This window comes from Pungitius pungitius, chromosome 2 (genome assembly GCF_949316345.1).
Source record: "Pungitius pungitius chromosome 2, fPunPun2.1, whole genome shotgun sequence".
Classification (NCBI taxonomy): domain Eukaryota; kingdom Metazoa; phylum Chordata; class Actinopteri; order Perciformes; family Gasterosteidae; genus Pungitius; species Pungitius pungitius.
In genome coordinates, this window is record NC_084901.1 from 29,308,967 (window position 1) to 29,335,055 (window position 26,089).

Sequence of the window (26,089 nt, forward strand, 5' to 3'; positions counted from 1 at the left end):
TCTTGAAAAACTAAATCTTCTTGTGGAGATACATTTCATGAGAGATGACATAAGGATTCCTAACCCTAGCCTTGGAAACAGTCAGGGACCTTTGCTTTCGCAATCTTCCGTAACACTGAGTTGCACAAGTACCTCTGGCATCGACCAGAGGTACTTGTGCAACGTCTGCAGCTCTAAAGGGGAACAACTTTTGGAATGCGGTAATTAAGTCAAAAATGAGAAACGGTCATTGTGCAGTCAGCTGTTATATGAAAGACACGTGTTGCAGTCCAGACTGTGTTCAGAGTAGTTGAAACAGTTGGCTGACTAAAGAATTAACTTTAAGGGATCCAAAAGCATTTAATGGATGAACTTTTGAAATGTGAAGCTTTGCTCCATCTAAATAGAAGTAATGGACAAATGATGAAATAGCCAGTGATAGCTAATCCTAGAAACAGTTTACCAATTGCTGTGCACCTATCATAAGTCATCAATCAATTCAATAAACTTTCCTACGTTCATTTTTTGGTAACTATTTTTTCCCCACCGGTATATTAATGTGTTTCACTTTGATAAAAAATGGCTCAACAAAAGAGCAGAAAAAATTGCTCAATTGAACTGTCTGTTTTTTTATTGCAAAGATATTAATAGTTCCATAATGAGGACTTGCTCTTTCATGAAGATTACCGTCCACTCCCTCTCTTTACCAATATCTTTGGCTGCTTTGAATGCGGGGAAACGGCGAAAATAGCATTAATCGAAAGTGAAAGTGTTGAATGATGAATAAAAAGGGTGGAGAGAGAGGAGCGGCAGAAGGAGGATAGAAGGGAAAAGGAAATCCGCTCTCGTTTGTATCAGACCGTACACACCGTGGTGAGTTACTTCATACATTTCATTCTTTAGATTCAAACTTTGCTGAAACTTCACTGTACAGCATGTCAGTGTTTACATGGCTCCATTGCCTTGCGGTGATAGTGGAATTTTTTATGAATGTTTTTTATTTCTCAGTAGTGTATCTTGTAAGATATAACTATTGATAGGAAGAGAACACACATATAAAAAAAAAGATTAGTCTTTTTTTAGTCAAATTTTGTGTCAGGTGATTGTAATGGTCGAGGTGATAAGCACCAGCCTCTTTTTCATGGGCTCTGCTCCGGAAATGGCACACCCATGAGAGTCAAATAACTCTGGAAATAATTATTCTGGTTGTAAGGGGAAGCCCCGTGAGTGCTATAATGTGTGACAGTCTATATCAGTGGTGCTAGCGGTTTTCTTTGCGCCAGTCTCATCTTTTCCCGTTCTAATTGCCGCGCTTGACTGAAAACACGAGAAAAAAAAGACACTCCGCTGCATTATAAAACGCCCCTTCAAAATAAAATCACAAGATGAATTCTTTCTTTTTTTTTTCCCATGCACAGGCCCGCGACCCACTAAAAAAGGGTCCGCTGCTGGTCTATATGTTACTGTTGAAAACAATATTACACACAAAAAACATATTAATTTTGAGACCCAGCGCTCAATTGTGAACACGGCTCTCATGAACACTGTGAAATGTGTGTTCCTGCTCGTGTGCTTTTTACATGTTTTTTCTATAGAGCAGATGTTGTGACAATGGAGTGAATAACGCTGTGACCATATAAGGCACACGGGAGAACTGAGGGATGAAGGAGTACAGGAAGCGTGAAGATAAATCACTATCTGACACAGTGCTCCTAGCACAGGATGGTACCGGGGGAGGGGGGACACCTGGGCATCTTGGACAATAGCCGTCTGAGACCAGAACCAGCTCAAACTAGTCTTCAAGGACGTGAGGAGATCATAAAAAGGGTCAGTCGGACAACAGGCAGACTCTTGGATGGATCGCTGGACGATCTGTGTGTACAGTCTCCAGGTGCACCTGCGGGGAATTGCTCAATGTATCTATTTCTCTTCAAAATAAACGTTAACTTTTTTACTTGACGTGCCGGATTCTTCTCATCAACCAACTCGGGGGGATTGAAAATCCCAACAACACAGATATGAATGAAAACAAAAATTGTGTCTAGAATTGTGCGTACAGTGGTGTACAACCTTTTCCGTTAAAAATACATTTTATAAAAGGAAAACAAGACAACAAATAGCATCAGCAGATCACCCTGATTCTAGTGGTATATGTTTTATTTCTCTATACAAATGACCACCAAACCATTGTAGCAAAAAAATAGAAATTTCTCCAAGCAGACATCGAATCACGGCCGGTTTAATCATAATAATAGCTAGGCTTGGTTAGCCTTGTTTCAACATCAGAGCCCTGGCTACAATAAGCCCAAAACTACTTTAAAATACTCCAAACACAGCTTTAGTGGGGTAAGAGTAAGAACATATTCCATGCAGATTTGTCTAGAAATTTTGGACTTGACTGACCATAAGTGCCATATCTTTATGCTTTATGCTACATTACCATTGCAACAATGCAAGCAGAACACGCTGATTATGGTGATATGAGTATCATTTCGCTCAGACAAACCATGCCGAACATTCTGTACAAAACCCATCGAGCCATGGAAGAAAAAAATCATAAATGTGTCTTACCGTTGTTGTTTTTCACAGACATTATGGTTTTTGCAATGATCTCTTGTTAGCATTTAGCTAGCATTCAAAACTTGCTAGCCAGGCAACATGGCTGCTCAAGCTGTCTTGCCATTTTTTTTAGCCAATCAGAAATCTGTCTGTCTCTTTTTTCAAAGTAAAAGCCTGTGGAAGCACAGGATTGCTTACTTACAATTCAGGCTGATTGAACAAAGCAATAGAGTGGTGGAATGATGCAAATCAGCCGATCTGAACTCAATTTATACAAAAATGAAGAATCTGAGCCAGCCGTTCGTCTGACGCAAGGCCTTCACAAAAGCCTTCTGTAGAGTAGTTTACCCTTGCTCTATCAACTTAAAACTTTACATGCGTACTGTCCACAAACTGGACTATCATGTAGATTTGTTTTTATAGTACGTCGTAATCTAGCCCAACTTCACAAATTTACGTCAGGGGGCTTTTGGTAAGAATCATGAGAAACTAAGACGGGATCACTCTCTCACGACGAATATACCTCAAATATGTTGTGTGCAGAATTGACCCACAGAATTAAAGCAGATTCCAAATAGGGCGTAACACAAATTTATTTCGATTATGTAACCTGGGATGAGGAGAAGCGTTACAATCAATATCAATCATTTACAAGAGCCTTAAACCAACAGAGGGAGGGAGAAGTTTTAGAATGTGTCACATGAACGTGACATCACACTAGACGATTGGTTTCCAGAAGGAAAGTCGTAGGTACAATATGTTTTCTCTTTCCTACATTGAGCCTTTGCCCTTAGGGGTTGGAGTGTTCAGATGGATTTTTTGTTTACTTACACTTTCCGTTCCTTAAAAATCAGGTTTTGGTTGATTTCTTCACAAATGAGCAGGGAGCATATTTCGTATAGATACAGCCGATGTTGAGTTCGTGAGGACTAAATTGTGTTTTTTATGTAATATATATTTTTTTCCTGAGAACCATAAATGTCCAAAATTATCTTGACAAGAAACATTCATCACAGCTACATCTCTCAAATAACTGCAACAGTTTATCTTCCATGGAAAGTATTCTGGTTGAAGTTGCGCACCTAGAGACAGATACACAACTCTGACACTGGGGGTCTGTCCCTTTCAAAGATGCTTCGCCTTCGAGAACAGGACGCTCTCATCCCTCGGCCTCGAGGGACTCTGCCCAAGGCGTGTGCTGTGGCGCTGACGGCCACAGCAATAGGAGGCACCGTGTTCCTGTCTCCTGAAAGATTGTTTGGATGGGTTGCCATGGTAATCCTCATTCTGACCCTCGGCCCTCTGCTGCACGGGATCTGTCTGATGGCAGAGGAGGTGCTAAACCATTCAAATACGAGGTGAGAGAAAACGGTTTGGTTCATCTGTTGTGCGTATTTTAGTGTGTTTGTCAGAAGATCCAGAATAAATAATGTTATTGTACGTTAGCCACGCTTTACAGCTGGAAGACGACGGTACATTTTGTCCTCACGCAGCCGGCCCAACCAGTAGTGCTATTGCGCAAGCGTAGCACCTGCCCTTCAATGACCTCTCCATCATGCTTTTTGCCGTTGTTTGTATCGTTAGCGCTGTTAGCTCTACCTGGCGCCGTTACCTGAGCCGCTCCCCCCCTCTCTCTCCTGCAGCCGAGCGCCAACCCCGCCCACCACCACACATAGATAGTACATTTACCTGACCAATTTGCCTAACTGCCACACAGGTAACACGATAAACCTGTTTCCTCCTGTTTTAACCAGATATAGAGGCCAGAGGCTGCTGAGTCACGTGCTGCCAGCCTGTGGGTTTGGGGGGAAGACTCTGCTGGCTGCCGGGCTGGCAGGCCTCCTGGTCTATGTGGCTGGACATCCCTTGTCAAACAGGAGCCAATGCTGGAAACTCCTCATCCTGACCTCGGTCCTTTATGCTCTTTTCAAAAGCCTGGGAGTCCTGGTGAGGCGCACATCAGACACCCAAACACCAAAGTCTCTGATTGTTCGGGGGTCTTTCTCTTCCACGACAAATGAAAGCTATAAAACAGCATGTTTTGTAAAGTGATTTGCAGTGAATGGGCCACAACATACAAAAACACAGGTTGAGGCCTGTGCATGAGCATTTAGACATCTCTTAATGTAACTTCTACCTCCCCTTACATTTCAGGGCTACATGGCAGTTTTGGGACAATGTAACTAGAACAAGTTTTCATCTGGGACATAGCGACCTTGTTCATACTTAAGAAACTACTATAAACTATTTTCGAGACAATGCTTAAAAAAATACTAAAAATAACTATTTTAGCAACGTGTCAGGTTTTGCCTCACTGTCAACATGATGTGCTATTATAAATGTAATAATAATAATCAAACACAAGATTTTTGAAAAGAGGAACATTAGTATTCATGTTTCATGATGTTTCACCCTATCAGCAGCCCTGCAGTCATGTCTCTTTAATCTGCCACCGGTCTACCTGCACACACACCCGACGAGGACACACAACACTTACTGAATACTGAATCCAGTTGTATGTGTGGTTCAACCTGTTTATCTATTTAAGTGCATCACTCGGGCCCTGTGTGTATGGGTTCTAGTTGAGCAGCCAACCACTTTAAACATGATAGTTCATGTGTTGTCTTTCAATAGGCTTTTAAAGGGGAACCTACTCCTGGGAGCTCCAGATCCTTTCAGTGACAGCTGTGATTTAAAGAATCAGTGTCACAGATTTGTCCCAAACACTTGTACCACACACCCAACACGGCCCTCTGACAGTAAGCTAACATCAGCGCTGGGTAGTTACGGATTACAGCGTCACGTAATCGGGTTACAAAAGAATCGCGTAACTATCATCAGCCCAGAAAGCATTTGAAGAATCAGATTATGGTTACATTGTCTTACAAGTTTACGTTAGGCCTACAAGCCTGTTGCCGGATGAAACTCATGGAATAAGTCCATGAGCTCCTGCATGATACTAGATTGTAAAACTAGTACACTGTAGCTGTAAAAGAGAACTCCGGACCATGTCTTTCAAAGTAAAACATAAAAGCTCCTCCTGCCCCAGACAACTAGAAAAAAAATGCAGAGTGATTCTCTCTTCCCCTTTTCAGCATCATGATCAACTTAGATCATTTGTTTCAATAGAATAGTTTTCATTTGAGAGTTTATGTATATTATTACAGCTCACAGCATCATGGTAGAAATGACAAATAGTCTCGTTTTAGCATAACAGCACCACACCGGACAAAACTGTTCCTTAGTAAGAACACTTCTCTAAGCCTCAGTTGATTGTAATTATTGTGACATTTCTGGAGTAAAAATAGGCTCCAAATATAACTTCATCAGCAAGAATGACCACAACACCGTCCTCAAAGAATTGCTGTATAATTCTGAGCAAAGCTTACCGTTCCTCTGAATCATTATATAAACTACAAGCTCAAGTTTGGGTATAGCTGCCTCTGTCCTGTTGGATTCTATTCATCTTTAGCATTTACAGTTTGCATTTATAAAAACAGTCCTGACGCAAACTACAGGTGTTCTGTGTTTATTCTTCAACATGTGGGAACAAAAAGACGAGCCATTAACGCTTTTTCCATGCTGAATAGTAAGAAAGTTAACGGTTAAGTCACCATTTACAAAAACCTTTTTTTGTTATCCTGACTACACATATTATTACCCATGACTAGTCCTGGATAGCAAAGGGCAGCAGGGCTGCAGATCCTAAGCAGAAGTGAGGTGTTGTGACACATTGCTGGACGTTTCTGTTGTTGGTGTGCAGGGTCCGTCGGAGGTGGAGGTATCGGAAATGTGCGAGGGGAGAAAGATGAACGTGGCCCACGGCCTGGCCTGGTCCTTCTACCTGGGCTACCTGCGCCTGGTGCTGCCACGTCAGTAACGTCTAGCAACACACTTCCGTATATTTCAGAGGACACTCGGTCATTTGAAAAGCCGTCGTTTGGACTTGTTCTAAATTATCAATTTAATTTGATACGCTGAACATGTCTGCTTTTAAGATGAGCTCATACTTATGCTACACAACCCTTAAAGATTCAAATGTACAGTGTTTACTCTCCTTTTTTGTTTTTTTGGGGGGTTATAATAACACAACTTGCACTTTATTCTAGAGATCTCAATGAATGTGTTAATGTGTTAGGGTGTTTCTCTGTGTGTGTGTGTGTGTGTTCAGGTTTAGAGGACTCGATCACAGCATTTCGTGACACTCACGAGGCCCCCTGGGGTCGTGGCTCCAGGAAGCTCCTCATCCTCATACCTCTCAACGCCAACATTTCTCACAAGCTGGAGGACGAGGACGACAACATCCGTTTCTACGACAACCTGCCCAACAACAATATGGACGTGGCGGGCGTCCGGGGGCGGGTCTACAAGCACAGCGTTTACAGAGTATTTGACGAGAATGGGAAGGTAGGCGGGGCTCTTAAACAACATTTACAGATTGACACAGAAGAGCTTTCCCACATGAAATGATAGCCGTGTGCTTTTTAGCTATTCTCTGGAGCTTTAAGAGTCAAAGATGGCTTAAAGAATCCTATCATGCATTGGGAAAAAGGGAAAGGAAATACCACACTTCAACCTCCTATCTCACATCAGTATACCTGTGGTATTTCAAATTATAGGTCTTAAATTGAGTTGCAAACTGATGAATGTACAGGGTTTACGATAATCATCAATCTGATTACATTCAGAAATGTCTCTCAGGTGCACAGCAGAAATATTCAGTCAATAAGGCAGTAGAGCGTCATATTGCCAATGTGGTTTGAAAGACTCAGAGCCGACATCGTCTTCTTCAGATCAGATTTGTAAAGACTGCACGGCAGAAATGCGACAGAGAAAGAAAGAGAGTCACAGGAAAGTGACAGACTCAAGGGGCCTTCTGTATATTTTTTTCAATATTTCATGATAGCACGTCAATGTGCTCCATATTCAACATGTCTGATGTGGCAAATCTAAGCGCAATTGTACTCAAAACCGCCTCTGTAGTCAAAGGAAAGGAAGTTTGGGATGGATGAAAGCCCAGTTTCAAGTTAGACCAAAAATAGCCACCAATTATATGAAAGTGATGGTGTTGTGGCTGTCACCACTCAGAATGGGCTGGATAGGGGGATGATATATGTTTGCCCCGTGTTAATGTTGCAATGATATTTATATAAATATATAATCAAATATATGTAGCCTACTAATACTTTGAATACTTTAAAGTGAATGTGACTTATGAAAGATGAGAAAACATTGCGTTTGTTTCAACAGAAATGAGTTCTCAGAGCACGAATTAATACATTTTGCTAGCTTTTAATTGCTTGATTTACTGAATTGATTCAAATGTATTTCCATCAAATGAAAGGACACTATACAATACGTTTGTCCTCTTGTCTTAAGCACATCCTGAGAGTATGAAAGAAACACTTGATGATTTGTGGTGAGTACCAGCTGGTCCAACATAGGAACATCTCATCTGCTTCTGTAAAGCACAGAAACAGTCCCATGGCAATGTCCCTTTTCTGGTGCCCCCCCCAAGCTTTTACAGATTAATTGTCCATATAAATGTCTCAATCTCTCAGTGTCTGTGTGTGTGTGTGTGTGTGTGTGTGCGTAAACAGGTCCATGAGTGTGTGGTGGAGTATGCAACGCCTCTTCTGACGCTGTACGGCATGTCCCAAGAGAGCAGCGCTGGTTTCGGGGAGCCCGAGCGCCGACGGCAGGTCCTGCTCTTCTACAGAACTCTGCAGGAAATACTGGAGCGCTCGCTGGAGTGTCGCAACCGCTACCGACTCATTCTGCTTAATGGTATGAGGGCAGGCCAAGAGTGTGTCCGTTTGTGAGTTCATTTGATACACACCTGGTGGCTTGAGACTGACTACTAAGGGGATTTTCAGTTTATCTGCTTCCCCCGGGGTTCAACAGTCGCGATCTGCATATCTATTGATTGTGTTGCCGTTTCTGTGTTTTAGAAGTTTTTGTTAATACACACACACACACACACATTTTGCTGCACAGGGTGTAACTGATTCAATTAGAACTTTTCTGGCTTTGCTCTAGTTATCAGTGGATTTTCGTCTTTTTAACAAAGAATCATTACTGTCTTAACATGGACGTTTGAGATGAGCGAGACACTGCAAAGGATCAGAGGCGGGATGCTGAAACCAGACGTATATCATATCCTCTTCTGCTTATAGATGAGCACGAGGACGACCCCCACCTGCTGTCCAAAGCCATCCTCAGACACCTGGAGCAGCAGGAGAAAGAAGAGTTCTCCCTCACCCCGACTCCTACGCAGGAGACGGTGCACCCCCCCATAAAGGAATCAAGTGACGTTGAGCGCTCCGCCAGGTTGCTACAGTTACCCCCCATAAGTGGTAACAATTGCCCCCCTGAGCCGATGAGCAGGGAGCCGACGCTCATGTTCAGCCTGGAGGAACCTCAGCCTCTGAGGGAACCTGTTGAGAACTCCGACCACTTTCAAGGAAGAATGACGCTGCGCAATTGATTTATCTACAGTCTGCTATCTCTTTATCTGTGTGAATTCATAGAGGTTCGATAAATGCTAATATTTGCTGAGATGAATAATTTATTTGATCTTTTCTAATTGCTTGGTTAGCTGATGGAGACGTTTGGGAGCTGCCTGTTCTGACCAGCGACAGGAAGTGCACACAATGTCATTTTGATCGACATTGATTGCAAGCGTGAAAACGCTTGTCTATGTATCTAGAAATGGCTCAGTGTGTAAACAGATGAATGGATCAGGTCTCGGTTTTGAAATGAAATCAGTGTGTGTGTAGAAATATCTGGGAAACCATGAAGCTTTTGTCTAGAAGACAATGTTGTCTTTAAGCAGCTACGAAATGATGGATGAAGAGTTTGTTATTCTCCTTCATCTTGTAAATATGACATCTAATAACATCCAGTTGTTCTGTCCAATATTGGTGTAGACTGGTCCTGCTGTTGCTACCAGTGGGTCCATTTCAAAGGTTGGTGTCAGCATTTAGTTAATCACGACAAGTCTTTCAAATAGATGGGGTGAGAAGAATGGTGAAAATGTTGTATGTATAGTATTTATATTCAAGGTAATAATATTGGTAATAGGAGTTAAAATTGTAAAATCACAGAAATATTTACGGCAGCAAAGCTCTGAAAGAGAGATATGGAGGAAGAGAAACATCTACGAGTGTGTTTTATGATAATAAAAAAGAGTTCAAAGAAGCCTGACACCACACCTGCTTACCTGCTTCTCCCATGAGCGCACACACATACTGAAACTGCAATGTTAGCATGCTAATATGCTAGCCTAAGATGAGGACCGCTGTGAATATCATATGCTTATATATGCTAATATATAATATATATGCTTAGAGGCAGCTTTAGGAAGCCTCTAGTGTAGTAGTTGACTCTTTTTGTTTTTGTTGGAATGGTGTTTAGAAAATATATGGTGAAATAATAAGTCAATTAACATTTATTGCAACCCTTATTTTTTTCACCCTCAAAGCCAATTCAGTACGGAAGCGTTGCATGTACGGCTTCTGCTGTCTCATTGTTAACTCCGGTTGATCTTCAGCTCTTTTACCTGGAGTTTCTCTGCCAAATCTTGCTCTCAAATGGCTCTTGGAGGAGAGATGTTACTGAGTTGGGTTTGTTCTTGTAAGTGGGGTCCTAGTGCTCACTCTGACGAGGACACGCAAGCCACGGGCCAAACCGCTTTGAATCCCTTTGAGGGCCCTGATTGGCTGGATTGTATGTCACACATTTGCATCTTTAACCAGCCAATTGGCCAAACTGCTTCACAGGCCCACCTTCTGGGGGCCGTTCCTCCGTGGTCCCAGCGCCGCTGAGACATGCACACAGGCATGCAGGAAAAGGAAATATTTTGCACTGACATTGTGTTTTTTTAACAAATATTACTGTGTAGGTTCTATCATTTTTAAAAACACAAATATTGATGCTTTGTTTAATTCAGCATCATCATTATAGTTGTTTATTAAGCAGCAGCATCATTATATCTGTCAGTAGTAACCCGAGCAATTCAGTAAATTGTTTCACTGATCCTTCCTGTTAGATCAAATAACTACTGCAAACATGTGAGCTTGAGTCATGTCTGTGGAGACAGAACGCCCTGACCTGTTCTCCACCAATAACACAATATCAAAGGCTGCTATCAGCTGATATACTGATGTCAATAGATGAATAAAACAGATTATTGTTGGCACAAATGTACCTTCTGACAGTGACTGATTAATCCCTTAGTTGGCCATAAACGTCATCAAACATTGAACCAGGGAAATTCTGACATTCTGGTGAAAACAGGAGAGGCCAGAGTTCTATGTCTAAACACCAGACCTGTGTATCATTGGCAAGTGTGTGAGCGAGTGACAGATGACCCGCAGGCTATTGGCGAGGTAGTGAGCACATACTGGCACCTCACACCAAAGTTCCCCTTCATTCCACAGAAAGACGCTTCCTCCTCTGTGGCCAGTTTTATCTGAGCCTGATTGGCTATCAGAAGTGACGTCACACCAGGGGGTTTTCAACAGAAGGTGAGACGGGTCAGTCAGGCGTGAGAGGTTTAACATGTAAGAAACAAAAAAAACTTCCTGTTCAGAGTCTGCTCTCACGTCGGTCGAGTGGGTTGGACTTTAAAGCAGGGGTGAAAGTAGTTTTTATTTCTTGCTGGTACTATGATACGTAACGTGTGACGTCACACGTGACATTTAGCCTCTTATGGGTCCAAGCGCTCGGCTCGTCCAGATCTAATAACAATGGCTGAACCTGTTAATTTATTTTCGATCACGTCCTACTTTAGTGATGCACCCTTGGCAGTCAAAACGGGTTTAAGCTTAGTTTAGTCAATTTAGTAGTGAAGCATAATTCCGCTTCATGATGACTGCCGACCGACGAGGTTTTGTTTTTGGCTCATGAGGGGCCCCGATAACAGTGTCGTTGCACTTTACTGCATTGACTATCAAAGGGGCGCTCACACAGTTTGTCGTTGCATTTTATTCTTAACCAGTCGTTGCCCCAAGCAGTTGCTGGTTTTGCTTGCCTTGTCGCGACGGGCCTGTGCGTGTGTCGTAATGTCGCACCGGGAAGTACCGGCTTACTTTCACCACTGACTTGAAGTCAAGGTGAAGAAATCATTTTAGTGTTAAACTTCAGAGCAGACAACGACATTTGATGTTCACAGTCAAACTCCGCCACCTGGTGGGCGGGACGGGAGGTGCACAAAGTGCGTGGGTTTGGGTTGGAAGAAAAAGACGAACAATGGACATCTTGGATGGAAAAGTTTTAATCAAAAGTATTTCATAATTTAATTTCATTAATCAAAAACTTGAGTTGTGCTAAACATCTCAGCTGAGGACCCGTTTCTCCGAACCACAGAGTAGTTCCTTGTCTCTCGGTTCCATGACGAATCTCTGACAGAAGGCGCATTCAGGTAGTTCGGAAAAAAGGTGTGGAAGGCAGTGTCCACGCACCTGAGCACATGACATCTCCTGGTGCGTTCACGTAACTATATTTAGAGAAGTTCACTTAATATGGTGGTGCAATGAGGTATTACACTGGAAGGTGCGTTCAACGTAACTCTGGATTTCAATATGTCTCCCCGCCAATGGAGGTGGCGAAGCCATCAAGTATTACACAGCATGCGTTTCTTTATTAGTTACATAGTTTACGTAGATGTACCCTGGTATATTAAATTCCTCAAGACAGCCTGAAATGTGGGCACGTCACAAGTCACAAACATATGACTTGCACTAGCCCATCTTTGGAAAGTTAAGCGAGATTCTAAAAGCATCATTAAATGCCACCTGGAGCTTTTTCTTTGCTCTACTGCAGCTGCATCACATCGGGCTGTTTGGAGCGGAGTACAGTAGGCTCTAAACAGAGCTGTTGTGACATAATCCGTGCACAGCAGGAAGTTACGTGCAGGCATATTGGCTTGTGCATACAGTTTGCAACACTAGCGCTGCACATCATCATCATCGCTTAGACACAAGTATCTCACTTTCTGAATCAAATTAAGCTCTTGGCTTCCCATGTAAAAAATGAAAGGAAATTTAGCTGCAATCATGACAAGGCTCTTTTTAGTTGAATTGAATGTCACATTGTACACCATGAGCAGATTCTGAGCAATTGACAAAACCACTAAAGCATCAGCATACATCAGATGATTATAGCCATACATCCTGTTTAACACTCATCAGCATATCCATATAGAGATTGAAAAGAGCAGGTGACAGTGTCCCACCTTGTCAGACGCTATTGGTCGCTAGGAAGGGTGGATATACACACTTACCCCATCTAGTGCACATGGTTTGGTTTGAATACCAAAAGTGAAAAAAAATCCTTGTTGGATACCGAGGTACTTCTCACTCTCAGACAATTTAGAATGATTTATTCTGTCAAAAGCTTTTGACGCATCCAGAAAACACAAAAGTTCTATGCATACATTGGTGCTGTGCTTATTTTCTAAACCAAATGGATTGTTGGAGGTCATTATGTATTCATGGAGCCTGGTGAATTCGTTCCACCATGAAAGTACACTAGTCAAAGCAATTGGTCTGTAATTCTCAATGCTGGATATTTTAAATGACTAATACAACAGTCAGCAAAGAGTCAGTGACTACACAATGCATAGATGCATGTAACCACAGGGAGAGGGGCGCAACCTGGTGAATGAACTGCATTTCAAAGCGTGTCGCCCTGACTGAACTTTTGCCTCAGCTCCATGTGAATTAGATGAATTCAGACATCCTTACGTCTTCATGGTGAGAATACTGTACCCACCTGTTGCATCATACACGACTAATGTTACACTGTGAGTAGTCACGGAGAGGAAGGCAGAACAGTGAGTCACTGTACATCTCTGGATCAGAAACCTCACTGTGGGGGAAGCACTTGTGTCAATCAACGATACGACTTCGACACCATGACTTGTGAATCATGACTTTGATATTCTATACCGTGCCTTTTAAATTACGATTCGACATACCAACGAAAAAAGTTGAACAAAATAATTGTATGTAACTTTGAATCTGACGTCATTCGCCACGCCCCAGACGCGTTAAGCCACGCAATGTCCAGACACGTTGCGTGAGCCACGCATCATATCGGGAACCTTCTCGATAGAGCCCGTCAGTCCCGCCCACCCCGAGGGGGGGGGGGGGGGGGGGGGCTGACGCAACCCGCCCCGCCCCCCTCGGGTATAAACAGCTCCCCGACCGGCAAGTGGAAAGCTCACCCGAGTTAATACATGGAGAAGACACCGACGTCACGTGAGGAGGAGACACCGGAGCTTTTTAGAAAGACGTCGGGATGCCGGACACCTCCGCTCGGCTCTTTGGACACACGTCGGCCGCTCTGTCGGAGGAGCGAAGCGTCGCAGCGATGATCGGGAGGTATTTCCTCCAGCTCACGTCCCCGGACCGGGAGACGAGCTCAGCCCGGCGGGGGAGCGTGGACAGCTGCGACGAGAAGGACAGCATCTCGCTTTGTAAGTTAAAAAAAAAAAAAGAAGTGAATTGTTTTCTTTGAGACGGATAATGAAGCCTATCACGATATTATAAATGAGTCGCGATAACAGTAACCGTAGACGTTTCATATTATTTGGAGGTAGGGAATCCATTGGCTGATGTAACAGTCAATGGATGTAACTCATGCAGGTCTCTGAGAAGCTGTTCAAACTACTTCTCTTTGCTCATGAACACATTTCCAGTCTTACTTTAGTGTAGTTTTTGAAAATAGAGATACTATATATGCAATTATTGAGCATCAGATTCTTGCTTTTGTTTGAATCCGACGTTTTTGAGTGAAGTTCTGACTGAGGCACGTATTCTAACACCTCCACCTGCCACACATGTCCACAGTTGCCAACATAGACGCCGGAATGGAGCACGAAGAGCGGCTCCTGCAGCAAGACGTGACCCGACGCATCGAGCGCTGTCTGACGGAGGCCAAAGCCTCCCCCCTCCACTGCCAGACGTTGCTGCTGCCCCGCCAGATGACCGCCAGGGTGGGCCAAGACGTGGTGCGCTCCTCCTCCGATGAGCCCTGCGGCCTGCGGGGCGCCTCCATCGCGCTCTACGTGGACTGCAAAGAGGGCCTGATGTCCGCTGGGAGCATCTTCCTGGACCCAAGTGTCACCCCGACATTTGAACTGTCACTGATCTTCAAGGCCGATCGGGGCGATGGGTGGCCCCCACTCAGGAGCATCTTTGAGACCAACAAAGTGATGAAGCTGAGGCCGGAGTACCGGCTAGTGAAGAGGAAGCTCTACTCCTCGGCCAGCCCCGTCATTCACGATTTTGACTACGAGGGCGTTGAGAATGTAAACCCGTTTCACCCTACCTCTTGTTGAGCATTTGTATTGTCAGGGAACGGTCCGGCCTGCACTGCACTAAAGTCAGCTGTTGTATTTTATATCTGAATAATTGGATTGTTTGTTCTTTTGTGTCTGACTGGGAGCAGGAAATCAACAGCTTGTTTACATGTTGAATACATTATTTTGCACAGAATGGATGGATGTTTAAAGGGCTGACTCTAAACATAAACTTCCTTCCAGGATTTTTCTATTCTTTTGATATTTTGTCATAAAATAAATTGTTCACACTACTACTTCTTGGTCCTGTGTTTGCATTTTACGTATACTTTATTATGTACTTGCACTTACAGTAAACCCATGGTTTCACACATACAATTCAAGAGGAAATATTAAAGCCAGGTAACGAGTCAACATACGCAAAACACTGAATGTTAGTGGAAGATTGAGACTTCAAACATGGTTTGGATTTAGATCAAATAATCTTTATTTAACAAATGTACAACAGCACATGAGACATGTATCAGCTACCCAAACAACTCTACAGGTACAAAACTTCTTTGTACGACACATTCACCACCATGTTATGGTGCTACCTGCAAAGCACACACTGGCTACACCCTAAGTGGGACGCATCAATACTACTTCAGCACCAACAAACTCCACATCCTACGTTTCAGCCCATTAACACTCAACAAAACACCAGACTATTTTACATGGAATATAGGGTCTAGTTTTTTTTACTTTCTACCTTCAAAAGGCAGCTATTGGTTTCCATTCAATTCTCAACTACGACATGACGAAAGAGCAGTGGCATTCGAGGTGAAGATAAAATTAATACTCTCGATTGTTTTTGGAACCGTGACATTATTCCCAAAACTGCTCAGGCATTTAAAGTCTGGGGACCTCTTGCATGTAAATTAACTAAATGCATTAAATGACTTCAATGATGGCTGGCTTGTATTCTGGAATTAAAAAATAAAATGATAAAGTATTTCATTTTCAAATGCAAGAGTGTACTTTAATGAAACGTCCGTACCAAACACAATGATATATGTGTCCGTATTTGAAATGAACAGGCCACAACTACTGGTAAATGTAGTGGCCAGCTGACTGAAAGAGAGCAACCAGTTGTTGATGTTGTCCAGTATTCTTTCACCTCCGAGGGCCGGGCACAGGTCTGTGCACAGCTCTCCGTTAAAAAAAGGAATCATCCATCAAGCAGCATCAATGCATCCATGATTCAACGGGGTCATGTCCGACGAGCACATTTCCTCCTGCACTTTGTCAGTCGATCCCAAACAAACTTGTTGCTGGTGAAAATGTTCTTCGCTGCCATCACGGCGTAAACCACACGAAGCGGAGAAGCAGCAGCTGGGGGCAGCTTTCTCAGACACACAAGCGTCCACACTAAAGTACAGATCAATAAGTGTGTAGACACACACACACACACACACACACACACACACACACACACTCCAACTAAAGTGACCATTTACTTTTCACCTCCATCTCTGAGTGACTGTCTCGCTTATTTGAAAGGTCTTATTTCTTCATTTTGAGGTCGGCCTCCATGGCACTACGGCGACCTCTAGTGCCTCCGTCCTGCAGCAGAAAGTGAGAGAGAGACGGGGAAAAAAAGGAAATTCACATAAGTAGGTAGAGGTCGAAGGTCGGTGGGACAGAGGGATGGGAGGGCCCGTTTCAGGGCTGCGCACGTGACTGCACAAAAAAAACACAGCAAAGTCCACCTTGAAAGGCTTCCTCTCCAAATGAAGAACAGCAAAAGACACGATGATCCAAAAGAAAAAGAAAGATGTCAACAAAAAAAAAAGGAGAAAAGAAATTAGAACATGCAGACGCAGATAAACAGAAAAACCCAAGAAACCGGCATGGGGTCATTAACTGAAGGTCGACGGAAGCTTGGGTGATGAAAGGTTACGGGTACATTTGAGCGTGTGTGTGTGTGTGGTGTGAGGAGATTGTGTCAAAACAGAACTTAAAAGTTTATGAGGCGGACGAGGACAGTGTTTTCAGAGATTTGTGTGATTCTGTCAGGAGAGAGTGAGAGGCCTTTAACTTCTTACTGATCCCTCACATTGACAGCGGAGCGTTGCTAAGTAACGATGGTCTGTTTTGTCTTTTTAAGCTTAGCGGTGGGGCCAACAGTCTTTCACCGTGGCAACATGACATGACCAACTAGATAAGTACATTCAAACAAAGAGGAAAAGCGTTGTTAGAGCCATCCATCCAAATGCCATCTTCTTCTGTGAAGGCTGTGAAAACCTATTTTCAGTGATGCGATATCTTCAGTACACATTAACTGATTTCTGATTTAGCGTCTATTGTTCTCAGAACTCTTCTTTCTGGGTTGAATTTGTGTTTGCTCACTAGTAAACACCGGCTGACGACCACCAGTGTTGCCGATGACAACCGACACTTCACAAGGACAGACACGGATGATTCTTTCTTATTTAGTCTGACAGAGCCTTCAAGGCACAGCTGGAAAAAAAGTGCTTCCTGGTGACAGAACAACATAAAAGTGACTGTAAATTTCTGTGGAGCAATTTCTACACTAATACCTGCCTATATGGGCCCATGTATTGGCTGGGCTGATCATCGGTCTCACCCGACTCATAAGGAGACTCGGTTGGTTGGTTGGCTAACGCTCTTGTAAAGTAAAATAAATTGTGTCCATTAAAAAGTGATTTTGTTCATTTTCAGGGTGTAATGTTAAATTAATTTGTGGTTTTGTAGCGTAACCAAAAGCTTCAAATGGGAACTGTTGAATTATTATAAATGTTCAGTTACAATATTACCAATGAACTAAAAATAGAACTGAAGAAATAAAAGATGAGATGTAGAAACAGATGTGTACAGGCTGCGTTACAACATGTGTGTGTTTCTTTGCTTTGAGACAAGCGAGGCCTGGTTCTGGTGAAATCTGAGGGAGAACCTGAATACTTACAAAGAGAGAGAGAAGGAAAGCAGGAGAGGCCATTGGGACACTGTCCTGTAGGAGGACAAACATTGGAGTGAGAAAGAGAGAGAAAACACACACACACACACACAGGGGCGAAAAAGCAAGTTTCATAAAAGTCTGCGCCAAAGACGAAGTGGGTTGAGCATCCTTCTGGCTGCTGCACGGCCCACACACACACACACACACACACAGCTCTAAAAGGCAGGTAGTCAAAAGGCAGATTGGTATAGACAGACAGATTCGCAGAGGTAGACAAACACACAATCAGCAAGCAGGCGATCACACTCTCGTACACACAAACACGTCTTGAAGTCAACTCACTAACTGTGTGCCACAGTATGAACGACGTCAGCTACAGAACCGCTCCCTAAACTACAGAAGTTGCTTTATAATACTGTTGGGTCAATTAAATCTATAAAAAAAAGGTAGCAACTGTCCCATCTTGACTCCAAGAAAAAAAATAAAAAATTCTTACTTACTGCAAATCACAAGATTGGGAACGGATATTTCTAATTCCATGATTCTTAAAAAATTGCCGTGACTTACGAGAAGCCTGTCTGTGTGTCTCTCTCTCTCTCACGCGCACACACACACACACACACACGCACACACACACACACAGAGAGAGAGAGAGTTGGCCCCGCGGTGTCTCAAGTGTCTCCCTGTGTATTCAGCAGCGTTACCACGCTGACAATCAGGGCCAAAGGAGATCAGGTCAGCTGACCCGCATTTAACACTCGTCACGCTGAGCGAAGACAAGCAACGCATCAGGGAGGTGCGCCTCAGTCGTAGCAGAAAGCTCGGAGGAGTCGGAACCAGATGGAAACAAGTTTTTTACCTTTATATATAGAGGCCTGTGGTTCAATGTGATATCAAAAGAGAGCAAAACTGTTTCTCCTAGAATCGTAAGCAGTTCAAGTTAGTTTTATTCACATGAGTAGATTGGCCCATATTAACGGAGGAGAAAGGAGAAAACACACGTGTGGTGTGAAACAGTTGGATAAGAGACACTAAACAGACCAGTCAATCCAAAGGCCTCGCATCTGTTCTATAATGATGCGCTGATTCCTTTCTAATCTTTCAAAGGAGAACAATTCATCAAGGCAAGACTATATATTGACACATTGGGATTAAAAAACAAAAAAAACACACTGACTTTATGGTCAATACAACACGGCGGCATGTAACTTTATTAACAAGGGTCTGTGTAACACATCCATTTATTCATTCCTTTGAACAAACCATCTGTTTATGAAACTTAACAGGATCTTTGTTGTAGGATGTTTACATATTCACACTGTAAATGAATCCTTTTAAGGCACTTGACATCAGCCTAAACTAATAGACTGACAATAATACATGTCCAAAAGCGTGATACATTTTTTCAGCAATAAAGCCTGTATAACTATAAAAATGGGAAGCTTTAAGTCACGGAGAGAACAGTACAGTCTCTGAGCTTTCATCATCTGCAAAAAATAACAATTAGAAGCACGCATGTGCTCTGGTTTAAGTTGAGTGGAGCTTCTAGTGGATTCCCCCCCGTGTAGCGGGGCAATTCAGATAGTTTTAAGGGATACATTTTTATAAAAAAGTTAAGAGAACTTTCCCTGAGATATTATTCTCTTTTTGAGTTTACTTTGGAGCATTTTGAATCACACTCCAGGCTTTCTTCTTCAGAATACAAGATGAGACAAACCAACGATCCTCCCCATGGGCCGCGGGTTATGTGTTAAGCTTAAGGTTTCCATAGAAACCAGAATACATCGGCATATCGTGGGACAGTTTCCACATCATTTTTTAAATGTCTCCCCGGGCTCCCTTTAGATATTTTGACGCTTTGCCAGGCTGGTAAGGGAACCCTAATTTGTCCCCCAACAGGTCGCCCAACCCACCTTCTCAGCCGGCTCTCCTGGCTTACGGTTTCCCTCCCTGCCGCGCAGGCTCTTGGCGGAGATGGCGCTCTCCGAGGTCTGCATGATGAGCTGGGTGGCCAGGAACTGCTGCACGTGCTCCAGCACGTCGCGTTGCATCTCCAGCGCCATGTGGTACACGTCGTGGTCCGACGAGTTGTACATGACGGCGTTCTGGAACATCAGCATGATGTCGCGCTGGAACTCGGCCGTGGTGCGGATCACGCCGGACTCGATGTTCTTCTTTATGGCCGACAGGTCCATGGGTCTGGAGCAGGAGGGGTGGTGGGAGGTGGTTCAACGCTAGTCAAAGAGGCGAGTGGAGTGGTGGGTTGATGGAGGAACGACAGCGAGTGTACGGGTGCCCTTACCTGTGTACGATGCTGTGGTAACCAGGGGCGATGTCATCAGACACCGGCTGCAGGAAGACGCTGGCATACCTGAGAGAAACAGGAAGTCCCCAAATTAGCTTCCCTTTAACCTTGGGGCACATGGTTTTTCTGAAGTGCTATAGGTCCAGAAAATGAATATTCGTGCTATTGTGACTTTTGGTTTTCAACTACGATTAATCAAATGTACAGTGGGGTTTGGTTTTTAGGCAAAAATCTGTGAGATAGAAATAATAGAATGCATAGAAGAGTGATAAATAAGGAAGGAACACAGGGTATCAAAGTATTAGTGAAATGTGGAGGTCTCCTGCTATTCGATGACACTGAACAAAAATCCAGTGAAAACGTGTGTGCTACATCACTGTGGCCAACAAAGACTGAATCAGGTGAGGCTCCACCTGTGGTTGGCTGCAGCTCTCCACACCAGCATTATGGCTTTCTTCCAGATCTTCTGGGCCTGCACGGCCTCCTGGTCCTCACCGCATGTAGATCTGAGAGGGAAGGACGGGTCGTGGGAAATACCCGGTGGCCGAGAGGCAAGTGGAGACAAAAGCACAAGCCGTTAGAACCTTGTGTGTCAGCAGCCAAAGAATGCGTAGCTCGGAGAAACGGAGCGTGATTCAGAGGTCATGGTGCAAATGTTTGTGACAAATGCAAACAAAGCTTTATCTAGTTCTAAAGAAACAGCAGAGGTTATCGGGATTTACACAAGCCACTTCCCCATCACATGGAGGGAAAAAAAGGTTATTATGACATCATCGTCATCGCACTTCTCTCTGCAACCATGACACTTACAGCTGGGAGGACGAGGCCGGGCTGCTGGCCAGGGAGTCCGCTGTGTAGCGCTGCGAGGGCGGCCCGTAACCGTCCTCACTCTCGCTGGCGGCCCGCTCCACCTCTGACAGATAGGGCCCCTCCCCTTCCCCCTCCACCTCCCCGTCCCCGCACTCCTCCTTCAGCTCTATCCCTTCTTCTGGGTAGCCTTCGCTACCGGCCTCCTCCTCCTTCACCTCCTGTATTCAAAATAACACACACACACACACAAAGTGAGCAAAAAGATTGTTTGACATGTTTTGTGTGTGTGTGTGTGTGTACGTAAGGGTGTCACCTTGGACTCTTTCCCGGACACAGAGCTGTCCTCAGAGTCTGTGGGACAGAACATGAGAAGCGTGTTAGTGAAACAGAAAGGCCGTAGCATCACGTGTGGACATGGGTCAGGTGACGCCACCCACCGAGGCATGGCGGGTTGGGCTCCGGCTGGCTCCACTCCTCCCCCTCGCTCTTGACCGTCGCCTCAGTGGCCTCCTTCCCTGCCGCCCCCTCCTCTGTAACCTCACTTCCTGTGGCACCATCGTCAGACGCGACCGAAGAGGTGACCTCGCTTGCGGTTACTTCGGGTCCATCACAGTGTCCCTTGAGATGTTCTCTTTTGGTTTCCGGCTGCTCCTGGGTCTCCACGCCCGCAGGAATAAGGGCGGCTATGGCGACCTCGTCCTGAGGCTCCTGACCGGGGTCGGGGTCTTGGAGCGCGGGTGGCGGGTCCGAAGCCTTCAGCTCGTGGGTCTCCCAGGGGCCCGGGAGAGTGTGTCCTTCTGAGACGGCCTCTTCACACAGGGAGAGAGCGGCTTCCACCGCCGCTGCATCCAAGGCCTCCACAGAGTCGTCGACCTGTTGGGGGAAGGAGGGAAGAACATCCCAAAGCCAATCGGAGTCATCATATTCTTTGTTAATACATACAGTCGGGAACTACGTGGGTTTTTTTGTTTGTTTTTTTCATTTTCGCGATCAGTATTCCACACAAATATTGGAATATTGACCGTAAACAAGGAATAATACACTGCGGAGGTTATCAATTAAGAAGTCTGTTGCTTAAATGTGTTTTACTGTTGCAAGTATTACGTCCCTCCTGTACATTACTGTCTATTAGGTGTCTACTATATCTAGTATTTAATCTCAGCTACTTCAGACTTACATACTCCCCAATTACCATGAATTAAAAAGGCAACCAGCTCTGACCATGGTCATTCCTGCCTCTTTAGTGGCGAGTGATACTAACTGACGAGTAGACTAGTAATTTAAAAAAAAAGACTGTGTACCTTCTCCTCTATGATGGCAATGATGTCCCCCACTGTCTCCAGGTCCAACTCATCTCCCATGTAGGACACTGCTACAAGGTCCTCTTCTACTAACCCCGCCTCCTCACTGAGTTCTGCCTTCACTGCAGCTTCACTCTCTGCTAACACACACACACACGCACACACACACACACACACGCACGCACGCACGCACACACGCACACACACACACGCACGCACGCACGCACGCACAAGTAAAGGTAAACACAATGAGACCTTCAAGGTTAAAAGTCATTATTAGGGAAGAACCCACTGTCTTAATCTTCAGTACACCATGAACACTGCAGGCTGAGATTCTTTGTCCTATTCATTCATAACAAAGAAAGCTACACTAACATGGATCTGTGTGCATGCACAGGCAGTAGCAGCTGTATTTACCGCTGATGACTACATGGCCTGGTGGTAAGGCAGTGGCTGCAGTGGCTGTCTGAACTCCATTGGTGAGGCTTCCAACAGAGTCTCCCTCCCCGACCTGATATCAATTTATAACACAGAAGTGTAAAAGGTGTTAAAACATACACAGTAAAGCTATACACTGACAATGGGCGTAATAAAAAGACTGAAAGGCTAAATAGAATAGAATTAAAAAGCTGCCTAGTCAATCCTTATCATTATCTTTACCAGCAGCTGTTCCAAATAAATATTGAATAACTGACATTACAAGCATTTCCGGCTCTTACCAGGCGGGGGCTGGCCGAGATGAGGTTGCCCTTCTTCAGCAGTTCCGACAGGAGAGGGGAGGGCGGCGGCGTGGATTTCTGGGTTAAGAGCCTCTTCTGAGGCGAATCATCTACTTGAGGGGCTGGGCCTCCATCTTTGGGCCCCAGGCCTGGAGCATCCAGCGCTGGGAGGAAGACAGCGATCCCCTGGGCCTGGCATAGGCAGTAGAGAATCAATGATAATGACGCTGACACCAGGAGCTAAAGTATCTCAACCATCTCCTTCCAGTAAGCATCCATTGGCTCATAGTAAGACCGAAAACCGATTGGAGATCTATAGGTCGGACATCCACCATAGGACATTACTGAAAAGCAAAACATCTACTACATAGTTTTCTCTGTGTATAGGCAGTACTCTTGTTGGATCGCACTGCTACATGACCACATAAGTCAAACTACAAACTACTCTATTAGAGGATGTTCTTACAACCGAGTGGGTGGTGGGTGTAGTCATGGTGGTGGAGGTAGTGGTGGTAGGGGTGTCATCGGAGGCAGCACCTCCAGTATCCATGGGCGTCGCGGGGACCAAGGACTCCGCCGGAGGGTCCACAGTGGGGGGGCTGGCACCCAGGGGAGAACGTACGGTTACACTGGGGAGACGCTTGGGTGTGTTTTTCATGGCCTGGCGAGCTGTGATGGACGGAGAGGAGCAGAGAATGAATCGTTTTGTTCCGTTTAAATGAATAACAGAAAAATAAGCTCCAGTGCAGAAATGAGGCATCCTGTAAAAGCTCGACGAAAACGGCAATTTTGCACAAAATAGCAAGGTCATAAAAGGCTACTGCAATTACCTTGCAGTTTATCAAATATTTAACTCTGCAAAATGCCTGAAAAAGGCACTGTACAGTTTTTCGCAGCCTGGTGGGTGGGGAATGTGAGGGGAATGTGTGGCAACACCAACCACAGGAACAACAAAATGTTCTCTAGAAAAAAATACTCACGCGGTCAAAGATAATTTAATTTCCTGATGCAGACTGAACCTACCTTGGAACGCGGTTTCTGTGGCTTTCCTTTTCTGTTCGGCTTCCTCCTCGGCCTGCTTCTTCTTTCTGAGGTTGGACAAACATAGTTGAACAGTCTGAGAAGCGGGTATACGGGCGGCTTAATAGGAACGAGTGGTAGGATTGCGGGTGGAAAGCTGCGACTGGATTTTGTCCAATTGTGGAGTTTTAATCGGAGAGAAGAACGGATGAGGGTCTCACAGTGTGATCTCCGCCCACAGCTCCTTCAGCTGGGAGTCCATGTGACCCGTCTGTATCAGGTCCACCTCTTTCTTCAACTTCCTGTCAGGAAAAAACACACAGACGGGTTAAAGACCATGTCTCGCTACCAAATGTAGTCTAAAATGATTCTACCCTGAGTGTGTATGTACCTGTACTGCTCCTGTGTGTCTCGCAGGAGTTTTTTGAGTTCCTCTATCCTCTCTGTGGTCAGCCTACGCACAATGACATCTTCAATGGTTTCGACCACCTCACCTTTCTCACCCCGCTTACGCCTGGAGTGTACGAGATCAAAAACACGCCCACTCAACTACCAAAATATTTCATCCTGTCAACAAGCAGTGATGAGACATTATTCTAATTCTGCAGATAGGTGTTTGGATATGTCTGTACTAAAATACTGACTTGGGTGCTTCTGTGGCCTCCAGCAGCTCGGAGTATTGTGAGGCACAGTGCTGAGAAGCAGAGACAAAGCTTGTCATCCTGAGGCTAATTTTGGCGACAGCGTAAGTACAACTGCATAGTTATCTGCTCGAAAGACACAACGGGGGAAATGATTTGTAGTTCTTATAGATTTCTTACCTTCTGTGAGAACCAGTCCGGTGGACGGCCGGGCTCCGAGAAGGGCTTGATGGCTCTACTTACAGACACCCTGGAAGACAGAGAGGAATTCCTCAGAATAAACACATATGTGGAGGAAACGTTCGAAAAATAAATTGCTGACAAAACTAAAGAAGTTCAAATTGCGAACAAATGAAGACAAATTAAAGGGAAATCTTGTTTTTTCTTCAAATTTTTAATAGACTCTTATGCTGTGGGGTGATTTTCTTTCACATTAAAACATGTGTACAGCTTCATTTTTCATTGTTTATCTAATACAACCCACAGACACACACCTGCCTTCTGATGTACTATATTTGTCCCCTTTGTGAATGACTAAAGTCTACGTTAAACCCAATGGGAGGATATTTTCTTACCAGTTTTGGTCGCCACTCCTCATAACAGAGGAGGCCAGGCACAGTTTCTCCCTGATGGACCAGGGCTCTGTTGGTCCCACATTCTGGATCTTGTGTTCTGTGAAGAAAAGCACAGATACACAGTGATTCCTGGGGTTTAAAACAATGAGTGACATGGTCATCTGTCAGGAGTTATCAAGCTGTCAGTTTGTACGTTAACAGGTGGTCATCTCAGATCATTTAACGTTATGTGTTGGTAGTTTTTGTTCCGGGGAACATGTTGACGGCAGCACACAGCAGCATTAAATGACAGCCGTCCCCCCCGTGCAAGTTAGTTACTATACGGTCTTTGATTTGTCAACACAAAGCGTATGACAGCTACAAGGTGCCGCTATGGTTACGTAACTTGCAGGGTTTTTTTGTTGTTGCTCAATGTTAGCTACCGTTAGCTAACGTTACGTTGTTTATAATAATCTGCTAACTTGCATCGAGTTTGGAGGATGATTTTAGCACTTAAATAATAATGTTGCGTAAATGCAACATCTACACGCAATTATTCTTAGTTATGGTTCTGCAGACATGACATGCATTTTCTCAGTATTGAAATAGAAAGGTTGATGTTAGCTTAGCCGTGTTGATTACGGGGGAACACATTCACGAGACACACACAGCTAACGTTACACGGTGTAACGCTTTTTTCATGAAACGACTCTACTTGGTTCAACCAAACTAAATGAACTGCAATGTATGGTGGTGTTTACTGGTATACGTGTTATGAAATTGGTATTAAAAATGATAACAGTGTGAGAAAGATCCGAGAAATATTACTCACTGCCGATACCGCTCGCCATTTCTTTTGTCAGGCCGTGAAAACAACTTCCGCCGGACAGGTTTCAGTGGGACACAAATGTTACAGTGAAAAAAGACAGTAC

The 26,089-nt window shown here is 44.3% G+C and overlaps 3 protein-coding genes across 5 annotated transcripts; 2 read left to right on the forward strand and 1 right to left on the reverse strand.

The window, feature by feature from the left end:
• Positions 1 to 779: 779 nt before the first annotated feature.
• On the forward strand, positions 780 to 9,832 carry sting1 (stimulator of interferon response cGAMP interactor 1). The gene is made up of 7 exons (XM_037460792.2): positions 780 to 852; positions 3,670 to 3,896; positions 4,293 to 4,485; positions 6,302 to 6,410; positions 6,710 to 6,945; positions 8,139 to 8,325; positions 8,715 to 9,832. Exons 2-7 carry the CDS (start codon positions 3,670 to 3,672, stop codon positions 9,023 to 9,025), a joined length of 1,263 nt encoding a protein of 420 aa, XP_037316689.1. The 5' UTR covers positions 780 to 852; the 3' UTR covers positions 9,026 to 9,832.
• Positions 9,833 to 13,747: 3,915 nt separating this feature from the next.
• On the forward strand, positions 13,748 to 15,151 carry si:ch211-39i2.2 (DNA damage-inducible transcript 4-like protein-like). The gene is made up of 2 exons (XM_037460794.2): positions 13,748 to 14,020; positions 14,394 to 15,151. Exons 1-2 carry the CDS (start codon positions 13,843 to 13,845, stop codon positions 14,882 to 14,884), a joined length of 669 nt encoding a protein of 222 aa, XP_037316691.2. The 5' UTR covers positions 13,748 to 13,842; the 3' UTR covers positions 14,885 to 15,151.
• Positions 15,152 to 15,343: 192 nt separating this feature from the next.
• Positions 15,344 to 26,089, reverse strand: brd8b (bromodomain containing 8b). Of its 3 annotated transcripts, none has more exons than XM_037460789.2 (19): positions 25,990 to 26,089; positions 25,179 to 25,275; positions 24,784 to 24,853; positions 24,607 to 24,656; positions 24,354 to 24,476; positions 24,184 to 24,264; positions 23,966 to 24,030; positions 23,409 to 23,611; positions 22,943 to 23,134; positions 22,641 to 22,734; positions 22,224 to 22,360; positions 21,360 to 21,795; positions 21,236 to 21,273; positions 20,923 to 21,140; positions 20,526 to 20,618; positions 20,110 to 20,178; positions 19,721 to 20,006; positions 17,814 to 17,858; positions 15,344 to 16,450 (listed from the first exon to the last, which is right to left on the reverse strand). In XM_037460789.2, the coding sequence occupies exons 1-19, from the start codon at positions 26,006 to 26,008 to the stop codon at positions 16,391 to 16,393; spliced, it is 2,376 nt and encodes a 791-aa protein (XP_037316686.2). In that variant the 5' UTR covers positions 26,009 to 26,089; the 3' UTR covers positions 15,344 to 16,390. The 3 variants fall into 3 exon arrangements, with proteins under 3 accessions (XP_037316686.2, XP_037316685.2, XP_037316687.2); XM_037460788.2 differs by having other exon boundaries at positions 22,224 to 22,363; XM_037460790.2 differs by lacking the exon at positions 17,814 to 17,858 and having other exon boundaries at positions 15,345 to 16,450; positions 22,224 to 22,363.